At 38.0% G+C, this 17,741-nt stretch overlaps 1 protein-coding gene across 4 annotated transcripts in view; it reads left to right on the top strand.

The window, feature by feature from the left end:
- Window positions 1-17,741, top strand: part of PAK5 (p21 (RAC1) activated kinase 5) — a 2,555,323-nt gene that overhangs the window by 2,454,126 nt on the left and 83,456 nt on the right. For all 4 annotated transcript variants that reach the window (XM_044056629.1, XM_044056641.1, XM_044056651.1 and 1 more), the window contains one exon: window positions 2,804-2,938. In XM_044056629.1, the coding sequence (XP_043912564.1) occupies window positions 2,804-2,938 (135 nt within the window). The remainder of the gene's footprint in view (window positions 1-2,803; window positions 2,939-17,741) is intronic.

Here is a 17,741-nt window from a genome sequence, read left to right as displayed (position 1 = left end):
CATTTAGCCCATAATCCCTACTTGCAGTGCCTCAATGTCTGTAAAAAAAGACTTCACCTACAGACTATTTAGACAAGTTAAAACTCTGGAGCACCTTTGTGTCTAGCTTACCATTAATAAGACTGCTTATCACAGCGTGGCTAACTATAGGACCCCTCTATATCCCATTTAGCCCATAACCCCTACTTAATTAGTATGGAGTCCCTATGCATTAAGCCAAACAGCATTCTCCTAGAGGACTTCAACTTACCCCTCCATTAAGTTGGAGACTTTTACATCCTTTAATATGTATGTCCAAAAATTTTTAGACCATCAGTGTGAAGTCTCTGGAGCAGTTGGTCTTAACCACAGCTAGGGCAATAAGTCCTGGACTAGGTCCTCACCAGTATTGGACAGTTCGAGCGTAACTCTCTTCCTGGTCAAATTGGACCATAAATTAGTCATGTTCACCTCAGTACTGAAATCCGAAGCATTCTCCAATATATATCTGCACTAATTGTCTAGAACATTTTCAGCTCCAAAATTATGTAAAATATGGTTAAGTAAATTCCTTTGCATCCACAAATATTCCCTCTGTCCTAAGGTAGTGTTTAGAACTTTTCATCATTTTTAATAGAGGGAGCAGTTTCCTCTGTCACTAAGTTAGTCATTGAGTACTCATTGTTCACATGTGTAAGCTACCTGTTAATTATCAGTTTTTGTTTTCTCAAGCTGCACAGACAATAGCTTTGTTATCTTTGTAAAATAAAATTCAGAGTACAGTATTGCATTGAAGATGTTGGGGACTGAAAAGCATGGGAAACCAGTGAGCAGGATGCATGTTGTTTTGCTGTGTTGATGACTGGACAGGCCAAATGTCATGACAGGACACTGCAACATAAACTAAGTCTAGACCCTCAGTTTCTTCTTGTAGACCACACTCTGAGATTATTTCTCTGGACCGTGTTTTCCAGGTCATTGAACTAGTGCACAAGTGTATTTTGTTTTAATAAACATTCCTCTTGCCATATCGGATAGACTTTATCTCCATGGCCTCAATTTTCAAGGTGGACCTTCCAGTGCAGTTTCAGTCTCAGAAAAATGCTGATTATTAAATAGCTGTGCTATTGGACTGTGTTTCTATCACCACATTTCAGTGATCATAGTTCTATTTTGTATTGTTTTTGTGATACAGAACTACAGTGACAGGCCCTTCTGTATCTACTGCTGGGATAGCAGTAATTAGCACAGCTACAAAGCCTAGCTGGTTATTTACTACAATATCCAAGAAAGATTTTATCCCCTTTATTGAGTTCTTGGGAGCTACAGGTTTAAAAGAGACCATCCTGCTGAGCATACATTTATACCAAGTGGTAGTTTTGCTGTAAAATTGATAATGGGGGATAGAAACTGCTGTATTGTTTACATATTAATACTTGTTTCTTTCAGAGTTTATTTCAGTATTTCTTGCACTGAGTTTCAATTAGCACCTTTATGTATATGTATATTTACTTTTTTGTCTTGTTCTTAATAGATGCATGTATGTCATTTGTCTTGTTCTTAATAGTTGTAGGCATGTCATTTATGTAATTCATACTTGGAGAGTCTCTGAAACTGGAGTTAAATTCCTTGTATGCGTACACACATGGCCAATAAATGTATGATTCTGTTTTTAAAGAATTTCAGAAAACACAAAAAATAGCCACTATCATCTCATAAGTCCAGATTGCAGAGTTCAGTCCAGAGCTTGGGCACTGGAAGTTTTTATGTGCTCTCTGTGTCATTTTCTCCAAGTACATCTATTTAATCTTTTATCATTAAAAAAAAAAAAGATTTTCGATTGGCTGCACTTAACTATTCACAAATCTCTTAAATTTACTCTTGCTCTTGTAGCTCAGCTTATGTCTGAAAAGGGTCCAGGATGGACTATTTCATTACCCAGGTTAGTATAAAAATAAATTAACTACTAGTACTCTGGATATCAGTATAGATATGATGTGGTCCCTGACAAATGTGTATACAGCACCACAGTTTATATCCGGTCTGGAAACATTGTAGGTACAAAACTCAGATATGGGGGAGGAGGGAGTGTTTTCTTCACATTTAACCCATGTCTCTGTAACTGCACATATGTAGACATGTTCCGTATGCAGGATTACCTTCATCTGCAGTAAGATGTGGTACGTTTTAAGTTTCAAGCAAATTGCATAAAACTACACTTAAATACTCCACTAATAAGCAGCAGCTTAAAAAATTGCAACCATGTGAAAGGCTGCAATGATGAGGTATATTTATAATCTGGTAAGTAAAATCAAGAACAATATACTGGTAATACATGTGCTTAACATTGGCCAGGTGACTTCGATAAACTGACTTCATTTGTGCAACTTCAGAAGTGAAGCTGCAAAGGTTACCATTATTGGGAATCCTGAGCCAGGCGATTAATGGCTGATCTCATTTATGACTGCAGTCATCTGTGGTGGTTGAAGTTGTAGATTATGAGCTTTTAATTAAAGCATCTTAATAAAATCATTGTTATGAGACTAAAGTGTTAAAAGGGAAGTGCATGTAGCATCTTCTGTTCTGTAGATTAAAAATGATTCATTGTTAAAGTGAACAGTCATTTCTAGACGGTATTATACAGTTTCAGACTCGCTAAAAAGAAATATTCTGCATTTTTAACAAGTATAACTTTATCACACTCTATCATGCAGTAGTAAATTCTAAAAAATGTAAACATAAACCACAAAATACATTTAGAAACTTGACTTCTGTATTTGATTTCCTTATGTCATACCTGTCAATAATAATTCTTTTGTTTCAGGTTGATATTTGGTCTCTGGGTATTATGGTTATAGAAATGGTAGATGGAGAACCTCCATATTTCAATGAACCACCTCTTCAGGCTATGCGTAGAATAAGAGACAATTTGCCTCCAAGAGTAAAGGACATTCACAAGGTTAGTATACTTAAAGAAGAGCCTTTTAGTGGAGCTGCAAAGTAACCAACTACAAGTAACATATCTATGTTTTGATTTGTCCAATCCGCAGAACATTTTTTTCTTAAGGAATAACATGCTGTTTTCCATAACAATAATTCACAGTGGAAATATGAAAAAAGTGTCTCAGATCTTTTGGAGAGAATTAGCAAGAAACCCTGAAAAGTAGATTAGAAAAGGTGGCAGAAAACATGGCCAGCCCAGTGTAGTGACGGCTGTCATGCCCTATGTCACTACTGGTCAGTATGCATCTGTGCATAAGTTCATAGTTATATACTAGGCTAATGGCCACCAGGACCTCTGTATGCCTAGCAGTAAAATTTAATCCAGTTTGTCTCCCTATGTATCATGAGCATTTATTAGGAGGGGGAATGTTTATTAGGAAGTTTCTAGAGCTTACTGGGGGTATGCTCGTTATGGCATTACTGTCTTACTCTGTCAGAAACATGGGGGCCAGACCTGAGATGAATTTCCAATTTCCCATCCATTGGTCAAGGTTACACTTAAATAGGGTCAGGGATGGACTATGCTGCACACATGGATGGGGAGCCTCTTCCAGAGCATGGGGATCCTCTCAGACGCACATCCATCTCATCAGCATGTCTTATGTCACAAGCAAAATTTAAATACTTGGGTGTAGTGGTTCTGATGCTGCTAGTTTTGCAGATGTGCAAAGATCTGTCAGAGCTGGATCTAAGGATGCCTTGTATTCCAGACATAGATCGCCCCTCAGTAATCTGTAGGAGATAGAGTACGGAGATGGGGCTTTAAGGAGATCTGTATGGGACAATGTCATTATAAAGTACAAAGTTCAGTTAAATTCCACCAATTTCTACCATTTTCGACCAAAAAGAAAACCAAATAGATGGAAAAACGCTCAATTTATTAATAACAAACAAAGCTTTCTGGAATATCCCTTCTTCAGTGTTAATTTCAGTTAATCAAACATCTTAAAATTTATAGTAATTTCAAAAAAAAAAACCACCTGACACAGCCATCCAATCCATAACTTAACATCATTAGCATTTCATTAAATATGCAAATAATTCTAAAAGGAATACTAAAAAGAATATCTTCCATTCTTATAAGTCAGATGCAAACATATACACATATATATATATATATATATATATATATATATATATATATGTAAAAAATATATATACATAAAAACATATGAAAACATTTTCTAGTATAGAAATTAATAAGGTAGTTATTTCATATATATAATACAATATATTACTAATAATCTTGTCTGCTTTTACATAACCATCACAATTATTAAATTATAAAAACAACAATGAAAAAATGACAGTGAAAAAAGTTATTTTACTAGATATATCCTTTGAATACTCAAAGAATAGCTAGTCATCTACCTGTATTGTTTCTGTCTAAAATCTAATATTGGTTTTAATGCTATTCTGTTATTTAAACCTGGTGCTCTGTCAGCTGCTAACCTTATTATCCATTTATATTCAGACATTTCTAGCTTATTATTCTGGTCACCTAATCGAAGATTCTTATACACAACTTCTAACACTTTAAATGTAAAATTGTGTAAATTACCTTTATCTAACCTATGTTGGGCTAATGCATTAGATGGAACATTCCTCTTCATATCTGACCTGTGTTCTATAATACGGTCTTTTAAACATCTCGAACATTTTCCAACGTAGAAACTTGAACATTGTATGCATGTAGCTAAATATACGACCATTGTTGTTCTACAGGTTGCTGCACAATTTATTTCATATTGTATATTATTTATAGGATGTTCAAAATATTTTTTATCACAGACATCTGAACAACTACAATTATAACATGGAACTGTCCCTATATTATGTGTCACAGAAGTAGTTAGATTTGTTTTAAAATCTTTAAAACATAATTTCCTTTTTAAATTGCTCATATTTCTGTAAGTAAAATAAGGTCTATTCCCTAACATTATTTTCAGTTCTGGTTGAACCATTAAAATACGCCAGTTCCTTTTTATAATTGCTTCTACGTATCTCGTCAAATTATTGTAAGTGGTAACATATCTTACTATAGGACCTATATTATTATCTTTGTCTGTAGTATCAATATAATTACTAAAGTAGGGAGATGTTTGTTTTGTCCTTTGTTCCATTATTTCTTTACTCATTTTACTGCTACTCTCCTTGTCATACCCTCTATTTTGAAATTCTTCAGTCAAAATTTCCATTTGTTCTTTACATTTCCTTGGATCTGTGTTCAACCTACTAATTCTTAATAATTGGCTTTTGACAATACCTTTAAATACATGTACTGCATGCATACTTTTAGCATGTGTGTATTTATTCACCTGTACATTCTTTCTGTATGCACAGGTCTCTATTTTATGATCAATACCTTTATAAATCTCTACATCCAGAAAAAATATTTTATCTCGAGAGTAGTTGCTAGTAAACTTAAGAAAACTTGTAGTATTATTTAAATATTGAACAAAGGCATTTAGTTCTTGTTCATTTCCCTTCCATAGTAAAAAGCAATCATCAACAAAGCATTGATAAGAAAGAATATCTCTTTTAAAATTGTTTCCAGTACCTCGTATATATTTATTTTCCCATTGATGTAATACTATATTTGAATAGGTATTAGCCATAGCAGTATCCATGGCTACACCAGATAATTGCAAGTATGGCTTCTTATTAAATAGAAAAATATTTTTCTCCAAAACTATTTCTATAATACTACAAAGTGTTTCTACTTCTTTACCTTTCATTTTCACTTCTTCACATAAAAATTCACGAATTGCATTAATTCCTTAATCGTTTGGTATTAATGTAAACAAAGAACTTATATCTAAAATGACCATTATATACTCTCCATATATATTACATTCATGCCATGTATATAATTTCTTCAAAAAATCATTAGTATCTCTAATATAGCTAGGACAAGATGGCAAATATTTACTTAGCTGTTCTTGAACATAAATGGGTATAGGTTCTGTTGACCACCCTCTTCTTGAGACTATAGGTCTCATTGGCAGGGTGGTCAATGATTTATGCAGCTTTGGTATCCCGTATATTACTGGGATTACTGGAGTTGACACCGTAAAGAAGTTAAGTAAATCTAATGTAATATCTTCTTGTGTTTGCATCTCATATACATACATATTTACATCATAAATTATTTTCCTCACTTCTTCAAAAGTGAATTCTTTAAAAGTATGTTCATCTTTCAAAAACTCATTCATCAATTTATTATATTCATCTTTGTTAAATATTACTGTTGCCCCTCCCTTATCAGCTTGCTTAATAATAATTTCATCATTAGTACATAATTGCTTACAAGCTAGATGCTCATCATATGACATATTATATTTTTTCACTTTAAATTTTCCAGTACTAACATCCTGATATAAACCTCTTAAATCATCTTCACATACTGTTGAAAAAGCTTCTAAGATAGGATAATTATTGGGAATAAATGTACTTTTTTTTCTTAAATCTATCTCTTGCATCATTACATGAGTCTTTAAACAATAATTTCAGACAAACATTTAGAACGAAGGTTTTTAAATCAGTCGCTTCCACTATTGAATCCGAACAGCTTGGGATAAATTGTAAGCCTTTATTTAACATACTCTGCATTGCAATAGTCAAAGTAAGGTTCGATAGGTTTAAATAAGAGTCATTTGGCTTATCGTTTATCTCCGACCTTGTTTGCTCTTTGGAAGCAGGCTGTCGTTCTTCCTTTTCCCCATGTAAGAACCATTTCTTTATTGAGAACGCCCTCTCGTCGGTGGGCGTTTGTTCAGCTGTATCTTCTCCGGTAATTTCGCTAATATTGGCTGTGACAATTTAAAAAAAATATCTGCTTGCTTTATTTTTGGTGTCGAAGTTGCTTTATTCTTTTTTGCTTGTAAAGTTGATGTAGATGTAACACTCGTCATTGCTCGTTCCTGCTGTCCAACCTCGTCATGCGCAGTAACTGCTATAGCAGACCCTTCTTCCTGGTTGGATCGTTGTAAAACAGAAATACATTCTTCTTGATTTCTTAACAATGTCTCTACTTCTGTAAATGTATCGAGCTCATCCAATTTATTTGTCAGTTCTTTCATCTGAGATTTTTTACTGTTTAATTGAGATCTCGGCCAATAGAACATATGGCCCATTTTAAAATCATTGATATCTCTTTGTAGTTTATGTTGTTTGGTAGTTTGTAGTTTCTTATCTAACAAGTCCATTCTATTTAGCATCAGATGATAAGGGACCGAAACATTCACAAAATTATTAGAGATAGTTAACTCATTCTCCATTCTTATTATTTCTTCATGCAATTCATTTTCTATATGTAGAAAGTGTTCATTCATTAAAATCATATAGTCCCTGCTCAGTTTTAAATTTAATTGTTGCCAGGACTTCAAAAGTTCAGGATAAGTATTTTCATAAGATGGCATCTTAAGAATACGAAGCCCTCGTGGAACAATATTAAATTCTATATAGGCAAGGAAGCTCATACGCTGTCATTGTAGTCTCTTGTAAGTTTGCACCTTCCTTTCAAGTTGCATTAACAAATTATTTAAATTATCAACCTCAGAAGCAGCAGTTACATTTACCTCATCCATGCCTAAAAACTGTGTAACCAGAGGATTTCCATTCAATGTCAACAATTCACGTATTGTCTTTTTGCAGTTTTCCTCTGCTCTAATTCCCATTTTATGGGTAGTCTGCAGTGGCTGTGTCATTGTGGTTAAAAGTTAAAATAGAGCGAACCTATTGAACTTCTAGACGCAAATACAAAGTACAAAGTTCAGTTCAGTTAAATTCCACCAATTTCCACTATTTTCGACCAAAAAGAAAACCAAATAGATGGAAAAATGCTCAATTTATTAGTAACAAGCAAAGCTTTCGGGAATATCCCTTCTTCAGTGTTAATTTCAGTTAATCAAACATCTTAAAATTTATAGTAATTTCAAAAAGCCCCCCACCTGACACAGCCATCCAATCCATAACTTAACATCATTAGCATTTCATTAAATATGCAAATAATTCTGAAAGAAATACTAAAAGGAATATGTACAATGTCATTATACACAGACATGTTGACTGACATTTAGCCCATGCCTGTTGCTCGCTTATCCCTATGCATGTCAGCCATGAGCTGGTGCAGGGGACAACCCCCCCAGGTCAGAATCCTATAAGGAGTCTGATAACTCAGAAGCCATTATGTCTGAGACAGATGATTTATTTATTAGTTTTATGTAGCTTTGTTTATCGGAATAGTGCACTAAGATGGACCAGTTTCAGGCTCAGCCCAAGTGAAATACAGAGCATTTCACAGACACAGAAATGTAAGCCATAGCAAAGTAAAGACTAGCAGCATAGAAAAAAATTGCATATATACATTGTAGTGAACAAGCACAGTGCAATGTACAGTCAAGCAAAATGTAGTCTACAGTATATGCATTAGTTTCTAAAGTGAGTCAATTTTCAGTAAATCTTGAGAGGAGGGGAAGAGACTTTAAAGTACATAGGGATATTGTGTTAGGTAATGTATTCTGTGTTGAAGCAGAAGCATCTGGCTTGGATGAAGAAATGCTTTTTCAGTTGCTTTCTGAATATGGAATAAGTGTTTATTTCCATTGGGTCGATGGGGAGAGCTTACCAACAGTTGGTTGCCTGGGAAGAGAAAGCATTTACAGTGCTGTGCTGTTTGGGTCTAGGGACAGTGAAAGTTGGTGTGACTGGTGAGTAGTCTCTCAGGTTGTATTTTTTTCTTGACGTCTAACTGCAAGGGGAATAAATGTGTGAAGATGGAGTAACTTGTAGTGTTGGGATCCTAACAGTAAGTTAGATCTTTGTTTTATGGGTAGCCTTTTTCTAGGGTGATAAAGTGATGCTCACAGGGAGGCAAATTTGCAATGAATTGGCAGATGCTGTTAGAAATAATCTGGAGTGTAGTGATGTTTTTCTTAGAGGCAGAAGCAAAAATTTTGAAACCCATATTCAAGCTGAGAAATGAGAACTGCTTTGCTAATGACTGCTCTGGCTTCATAGAAAAGGGGAGATCATTTTGGCTCCGCATAGGAGGGAGTTTATCTTGCCTCTCACTTTGTGTGGAAATGGAAATTTTGTGACTAATAGAGTCATAATCCTAGGTATTTGAAGGTGGAGGTTGTCTCTATGGAATGATTGTGCAAGTCAGACAAAGTTAGGAGCATACTGAAATGAAACAAGTTGCTGACACGGACTCGAACATACTCCAAAAAGGTTTTATTAAGCACTTTTCGTCACTCAAAATTGCGTAACTTCTTCAGATAAAACCATGTTAAAAAATGATTACATTTATACAAAGAAACCAATAATCATGTGCTCATTTTGATCCAATTCCCACTAACTTTGCTACAACCCCTCCCCTTCAAAATATTATTTTACTCAATATCCAAATGCTTTGGCTTCAGAGTTAGGAGCATGGTGAATTTTTTTGTAGTTCAAAATGTATAGCTTTGGTTTTGGTAATCTCACTGCTCCACCCTCCTGTCTGCACCCCAAATGATCCTTCATTTGGAGAAATCTTAAGACTCAGTAGTCTCCCATCCACCCAGAAGCTTTTTAATTGGCATCTGGAAATAGACACAATGGCACCTTTATGGAGCCCATCATTGTGAATGCTGTAAAAGGAGACTAGAAGCTCCTGTAGCTGCCAAAGAACAGCACCCTGTTAAGCTGAATAAGATCCCGTATCCTGATTAGGAATCCTAAGTGTAAAGCTTTCAGCAGAAATTAGAGCTTTCAGATGTTCATTTCCTCTCCCTAGCTTCCAGTCTTCCCTAGACGATCTAGCACTGCAGAAACTTTTTTCACTTCCTGATTGTGGGCTTAGAAAAAAAAAAAGTGGTCAGTACTTTATTAATGACTTCTTTCCACATTGCCTACTGTAATTTTGGCTCTGCAAATGCTATGCTTTTGCACAGACTGGCCTTTCTGACGTTTTCATTGCCTAAGATGTTCAAACATGCTGTCTTGGAATCCTATGTTCAGGGAAGATGATGTTCGGGCAGCCCTCTCAAGAACTTGTAGATGACCTTGTGAAGACAAAGCAGTTAGCCTCTTTCAGCCCCTTACATCTTCTCTTCTCAACTAATGTAAGAAGCATTCTCACAGACTGAGAAAGGTTCTTAAACATCACGGGATATTGCCTTTTCCAGTGTTAGTCAGGTCACCCAATATAGCTATTCTGCAAGCCTAGCAATCTCCATCCTGATTATGGTCTACAGCTGCCTGTGGTAGGAAGGATTGTTTTCTGTATTATGGCTTTGAGAACAATAACAAAGGCAGTATGGTTCAGGATATGGCCACAGTTAGCAGCAACTTCAGAGCTGTTAGACTGTTTCACTGAAAGGGCTCTGCTAAAAGGGCTGTTCCTGCAGAGCACTTGGATTGGGCCCAAACTGCAATCATCAAAAGGCCTGTAGAAGCTGACTCTCCTCTAGAATGAGGAAAGGCGTTCCACTGCTGCTGCTTTCTAGTTTGATGATAGATGACTTATGTCCCTTCAGTAACTCATCTGTTGTGTGATAGTGTGGGATGGTGACTGACTGATGTGGTTGTGGGGGGGGGGGGTCATACCTCCCACTATTGCATGATGCCAGGATGAAGTTGCTGCAGATGATGAAGTCTTTCTTGACACATCCTTGTCTGGTTTGTACTCTGGCTCTTCCTTCATTTAACTCTGGGTGGGCACTATTTTCAGTACAAAGTGTTCTTATGTAGACCTCTCTGCATCCTTTTAGTTCCCTCCAGGGTGATGACTGTGGTGTTGAAAGTCTTGCAGTAGAATAATTCCCCTGTATTCCCTTCTTGGATGACTCGCTGCTCGTGGATTTGTTCCTTGAATGGATATTCCCATGGCTGCTGTCTTTGGAGTGACCATCTGTGAGAACTCCACTTTCTCATTTCACTGTCAGTTGTGCTGAGCTAGGCATAGTCATTCCTTCCCTAGAAGTCGCCCCAAAAGTCAAGAGTTTGGTAGTCTGAATGAGGATACATGGAAGATTTAAGCCTGGACTGCACCTCTCAGCTTTCCAGATTTTCACATAATGTCCAGATTTGTGCCTGATATTTTTGCTCTGTCCTTCATACAGTTTGTGGTTTTCTGACAAATCCTTGAGGATTGAGGTCACCAAATGAGACATTTGCATTTCGGATTACATATCCTTCAGAAAAAGCATGCTAATGCAAAACCTTTTGTTGTATCAACTTTCTAAGTTTGTAAGAAAAACATTTAAAATATGTCCCTATTTTTGAGCTTTTGTTCCCCCACTATTTTTGGCTTTGCCCAGATTTTTTAGGCTAAGAGGTTGAGAGGTATGATCTGGACCCTTCTGTCCCTTTTAGCCATGATGGCTGCCACACTCTTTATGGTGCCATCTACAGACATGGGGATACTTGCATTGTAGGTAACTGTTAGGAGAACCTAATTACAGAGCCAGCACATGCTCAAAGGTTTTTCTTCTTGTGCCAGAACCCTTTTGGCAATAGCTGGAGTTGTGGGCATTCCCCACAATAGTCCAAGTGGGCCTCCCGTTCCAACAGCTTAAGCCATGACAAGTTATGATGCCATTAGTCTGTCTATGCAGCTTCAACTTTCAGATCTGATGGCCATGGCTCTGAATTACTCTTATGAGGTACTGGTGTCAAAGCTGACAGCATTATCAACTTTTGCTCCAAGTGTTTCTCGTACCTTCTTGACTCTGGCTGTATTAATGTGGGATGAGTTTCAGAGCCAAAATATCAGAGCTGAAGCTCAGTGGTTAGGGTCGATTCTGAAGTTTTTGGAGCCATCCTTGCACCTTGGGGCTTTGACTCTTGATAGTTTGGAGCCATTGTTTGTCTTGGAGCTGAGTCAGATTAGAGCCGAGGATGATCCATCTCTGACTTCCTTGGGTTGGGGAGCTGAGGCTTTTGAAAGGATCCTTTCCAGATCCAGAGAAGGCAGAATCTCTATCTCACTTGGTTCTCTTCCAACCTCCTGTGGATTCTGTAACCATGTCCGCTCATCGTGTCTTACAGGGACAGTCAGCTTTGCTTGATGAGCTCCCCTTCCGATTCCAACCCTTCCCCAGAAGCCCTTATGGGTGCAATCCCTAGGAAATGGGCCTGCAGGAGAAGGCACTTAGATTCATCTGCAGAGTCTTTCGTGGAACATACCAATTTCGATGAAAGAGGAGGTTCTTTGCAAACCCTTTTGTAAGACATCTCCTTTTAGATGTCCTGGGAATTAATGAAGTAAAAGAGGGTGTTGGTCCACCGAAGCCCCCTCCCCAGAGGAGTCCGTGTTCCTCGAGGCATTTGGGGCTAACTCATCTACCTCCTAGGTGGTCCCACCTGCTGATGAGTTAATAGATCTGCTGTATTAGTGGACCTGGAAGGAGCCTGATGAAGTGGAGCTAGTCCCATGTAAACCAGATAAGACTTTGGTTACCCCCTAGAAAAAAGTCCCATTGGAGCAAGGGTCCCCTATAGATGCCATGATTGCTGTGGCAGCCACCGAAAAGGAGGACTCTGAGGAGAACAGATCTGTTCAGCCACAAATAAGAATCTAGGGTATTGAACAGGATTGGGAAATGGACATATGCTTCAGTGACATTTGCACTCAGAGCTCTGAACTACTTGGCTCACGTGACTCGAGTCTTGATCAAGGAACAGTCAAAATCCCTCTTGGGTAATATACCTGTGGATTTCCAGAAATCAGTGGAGTCACACTTCTCTACCATGCAATCAGTGAGCAGCGTCTCTATGCATCTGCAATGGCTGACCTCACCAATAGCATCATGGGGTCGACCATTTACCTTACTACTCCAGATAGCCACCATGTCCATGGATGCCTCCCTTCTGGGGTGAGAGGGCATTATTAAGGGAAGATGGTTCAAGGTACTTGGTTGTCAACATACGCCAGTCTTCATGTTAACATCTTGGAGTTGAGGGCAGTCCTCTAAGCACTGCAGGCATTTCAGGAGTCCCTCCCAGAGGGTGTGATATCCATCCAGAGAGAAAATATTGCAGTGGTCTGGTATCTCAGCAAGCAAGGAGGAACCTGTTCATAGCCTCTTGTGGCAGTAGACAGTGTCTTCCAGATCCTTTCTGATCACAAAGCACATTCTATTTTTCTAGTGGACAAATTTAGCAGGTCTCTTGTTCTGCCCCATGTGTGGTCCCTCAAGCAATCAGTGGCAACACTGATTTTCAGTCACTGGGGCCAGCCTTGCTGCAGTCTTTTTGCTTCCTAGCTAAACTACAAATGCACCAGTTACTTTGATCTGATTCCTCCACTTGAACAGTCACCAAAGGATGCTCTAATCCACAGCTGAACCTGGGACCCCTTTATGCTTTTCCACCCTTTCCTGTGATAAACATATTTCTTCAGAAAGCCATTAGGTACAAGGTAAAAGTAATTCTCATTACACCCTTTTGGCCTTAGCAGATTTGGTTACCAGTACTCTGGACTCATCTGAAGTACACTCCATGGGTGTTGGATCCATGTCCAGACCTTCTGTTTCACCCATCTTGTCAGCCTCACTGAGACATAAGAACACTGAAATTGACAACATGGTTTCCCCCAATTCTGATGGTGGCCAGAGATACCAGGCTGCCTTCTCCAGTCATTCATATTTGATTGTCCTCACGAAAAAAACAAACACTAGGAGCGTCTACCTTAAGAAATGGAAGACATTCACCATATGGGCTTCTTCCAAAGGTTTGGACCCTTTTTCAGCTCCTTTTCCATCAGTTTTAGATTTCTTAGCAGAATTATTTCAGAAAGGAGCTAGTTTTTAAACCATCAAAGTAGTGTTAGCATGGATTTCAAATTTCTATGTGGGCTTGTTTCAATCTTCCTTTACTTCCTTGAACATTTCCAAAGCTTTTTTGAAGGCATTTGTCTCCTAAGACCTCCAGTCAGGGATCTAGTTCCTCTATGGAGCATTGCTATCATGCTACAGAAATAACTAGGGCTGCCTTTGAGACTGCATCTTCATTGGACCTAAAATTCCTTACTTGGAAAACCATCTTTCTAGTTGCAGTTACTTCTGCCAGGAGGATTTCTGAGCTACAGGCATTGTCTTGCAGATTCCACCTATATTGTGTTTCATAAGGATAATAGTGCATCTTTGCGAAAAAAAATCCTCATTTCCTAGCAAATCAAATGATCGAGCTGCCAGTGTTCTTTTCAGAAATTTCAAAGGGAAATATACTGTACATGTGATGGATGTTCATCAACTTCGGTTGTATTTACATCACACGAAAGATATCAGAAAGTCAGCCCAACTTTTTCTTTCCATCTCAAAAACTAAATTTGAACAAGAAGTCTGTAAATTAACATTGTCTCAGTGGCTTTTTTACTGTATTTCCTTTGTTTAAGACAAAATTAGGTTAACTTATACTTGGCAAACCAAAGCCTCTTTTAATTAGAGCTTTGGCTTACCTCCACAGCTTTTATCTCTAGAGTTCCCATTGCATTTGTGCTGCAGCTACTTCGTCTGGATTTCATACCTTTATGTCACACTAAAGGTCACATGTACAATTTGGATATCATACATCCTTAGGCTGTACCATACTCAGGAATATCCTTCCATAAGACCACTTTTTTTGTAGCTTGAGAGTCTGTCCCAACTGTTGGAAGTGGACAGAAAAAATTACATTGGCTGTGACACTTATGTATTTAACCATAATGTTAGATCTGTGTTGTCTTGTCCAATCCAGTTCAGCATTCCCTCCCTCCATTTCCCATCCTAAATTGTCATTTCTTGACTCCTGAGTCGACTGACTGATTCAACCTGACCAAGGGCCTTGAATTTTGCCCAGCCTATTGCTGTTTTTGCCCCTTGTTGTTCAAGTTAGGTTTGGTCAGTTAGTTCTGTTATTTCACTGGGTTGTATGATTACTATAAGCAGGCAAACTTGATTTGAGGTAATCTGGGGACCAGGGGGAATTATGGGTAGGAGAAGAGTCCCTGGTTCCAAGCTCTTGAAAAAAGCACTGAGGGATCCTTTAAAAAAGTAACTTTTTGTTACCCATTTCATTCACTGCACATAAAGGAATTAGATTATGCTTGTGTGCCTTCTGTCCCTCAGAGGAATTGTTCAGATTGTGTACACATGATGCATATACACTTACACAAATAATATTATTCTTTTAGCTTTCTTGGCATTTCATTGTCCTCCTTATCCTTTAGATTCCCTTTAAGGTTACACCTGATTGCCCACACTCCTTAAGATTTTATTATTTATACGCATCACACACTGCACTTTGTTGAGAGGTTATATCACATTGAATTGTCTTCCGGAGGGAAACTTTTTAAAAATGTATAGCAGATCACGGCAAACAGTACAAGTAGCCTGCATGCACACACGCTGTTTTTTTTTTTCAATGCCTTTTTATGCCTTCTCTGCATGCACAGCAGTCGTAGCTTTACCACACGTGGTTCTGTGTATGGAATAGATATCAGTAGCTTTCAGTGTTTGTGGAATGACTTCTGCATCAGAACCCAAATGAAGTTGATATCTTACAGTAACTCAGCAATTTTGATTTTAAATGTAAATCTAGCAGTAGTCTGTTATCCCCATTGTCTCCACATTTCATTATCTTTTCTTTTCTTTTGTATAGGTCTTCTGATTTTTACTGAAAACAAACTTGCCTACTCCACTAGTCTCAAACTTAAAAGCCCTAAAATCAAAATTTATTGAGAGAGAGAATTCTAAAAGTAATGCCCAAGTTAGCATATTTGTTATTGTTTAAAAGACTGTTTTAATGTACCATGTCCTTTCCCTTATGAATATTACTCAGTTATTTGCTGAAAAATAGTGGACAACTAAACAGTCTTCCAGTTAATTTCATAAGCAAAATAATGTTACTTTAACAGGCTACAATACTACAAATTTATACATTCTTAATTTTAAAGTAAAAATAATATTTTATAAAATGACCTAACACTAATGGATAATGTATGTAAAAGCAATAGAGAAAGTGTACTACATCATGTTCCTATCAGTTATTGTTGCAGTAGCCTTAACTGTATGGTGGTATATCCTACCAAGAACATAACAGCTGGCCAACTTCAAAATTTAGGGCACCTTCTATGCAGCTCAAGCTGAGCTGACTAAAAGACATACTTGGGCTACACGCCCTTCAGAGCTTTACTAGTGCTGAAGAGTACACTCCTGAGCCTTTTGAGGATTGCTTGTGCTTTCCCTTGCTGGGCAGAAAATTTTCCTTTGGGAGAAACCTTCCATTCAATAATTTATGTTCATTATTAATACTTGTGGTGCTGCAGTAGCGTTGTCGCCTCACAGTAAGACGTTGTCCTGTTCGATTCTCAGCTAGAGCATCTTCTGTGTGGAAACATGCATGAATGGGCGTACCTTCGTTGAAGGTTGTGCGTCATGGCTGGCAACTTGGCACATAAAAATCTACTGCCAATCATTAGCGGACCGGAGTTCCACTGTAGCGACCCCTAACCGGGAAAAGCCGAAAGACACAACATTAATACTTGCCTCTTCAGGAAAGTTATTTTAAAGCTGACAGAGTTTGTTTGTGCTTTAATGGACTGTCACAAGACTGCTATGTACTTTGAAATGGGAGTGCTCCTTTTTCTTGCCATTTGTTGTTTTTTCTGTGAAGAAATTGTTTATTTTGCTTTGTGGGGCTGACAGTGTTTTAATGTGCCTTTTACTATGTTTGTCTGAGGAAAAAGTGACGGTTAAAGACTTTTAGTTTTTACCAGCATTTGCTGAATATTTTCCTTTGGAAAGAGGCACCATTTTCAGTTTGACCATGGAAAAATATTTGGGTCCCACAGTCGGTCCTTCTCCCAGTTTCAAAAAGAAAAAAGCTAACAGCCTTTGCCATCACAACAGGCTAGCTGTTTGCCTCATTCACAACTGGGGGACTCTGATGTGGCCATTACTTGTATATCAGACCACTCATCTTTACTGTGAATCCGTCTGGTGTAGCAACTAAAGCCTCTATGGAACAGGGTTAGCCACATCCTCTGTGGCCGTTGAGGTCCCTTCAATGGGCAAGGGAGAGCCACTGTTTTGTCTGGGAACACGAAGGATTCCCTGTTGTTAGAATGTTGTGTCCATCCCTGGGAAGTTGCTGCTGCCATTAGTAACATTGTTAGTCCCATTTTTCCAGTAAAAAAAGAAACAGAAAACTAAGCATGTATCCACTCCACCTCAAATTTCCTTACACAGGAGTAGTTTATTGGGTCTGGCTCAGGATTTAATTCAGGCTATTAATCCTTCTTGTACAATAGCTTCTGGTAAAAGAGAGGGGATGCCTCCTTTCCTGAAGTGATTGAAGACTCTGAATGTGGACAGGAGGATGAAGAGACAGAGGGATTTCTTTTCAGATTTCTCATCCACACTCTAAGGAGAGCTCAGTTTCTGATTCTCCCTATAGTCAGATATCTTTCTGTGGGACTATTTCTAGAATGTGCCAGTGTTTTCAGTGGGAGATTCCTGAGGTGTCTCAGCCCCTCGGAAAATACTGTTTGCAGTTACAGAAGGAATTTCCAGAACCTTCACCCATTCTTCCAGTTTTGTCAGCTTTGGGGGATATGTATGTTACTGCCTGCAATTTTCCCAACAGTCAGCTAGTTGCCAGTCAAAAAGGCATATAGGATGTATAAAGTTCATCATTATTTTAAGCTTTTATACTCTCTTCCCAAACTTGAGCAGCAACTATAGCTGTAGTTAATCTTTATGCTGCTAAACACTTGAGTAGAATTACAATTA

Source organism: Protopterus annectens, chromosome 1.part2, assembly GCF_019279795.1.
Source record: "Protopterus annectens isolate FY-2018-M chromosome 1.part2, PAN1.0, whole genome shotgun sequence".
NCBI classification, from domain to species: Eukaryota; Metazoa; Chordata; order Ceratodontiformes; family Protopteridae; genus Protopterus; species Protopterus annectens.
The sequence above is the reverse complement of the archived record's forward strand: the minus strand, read 5'-3'. Positions and strand labels throughout refer to the sequence as shown.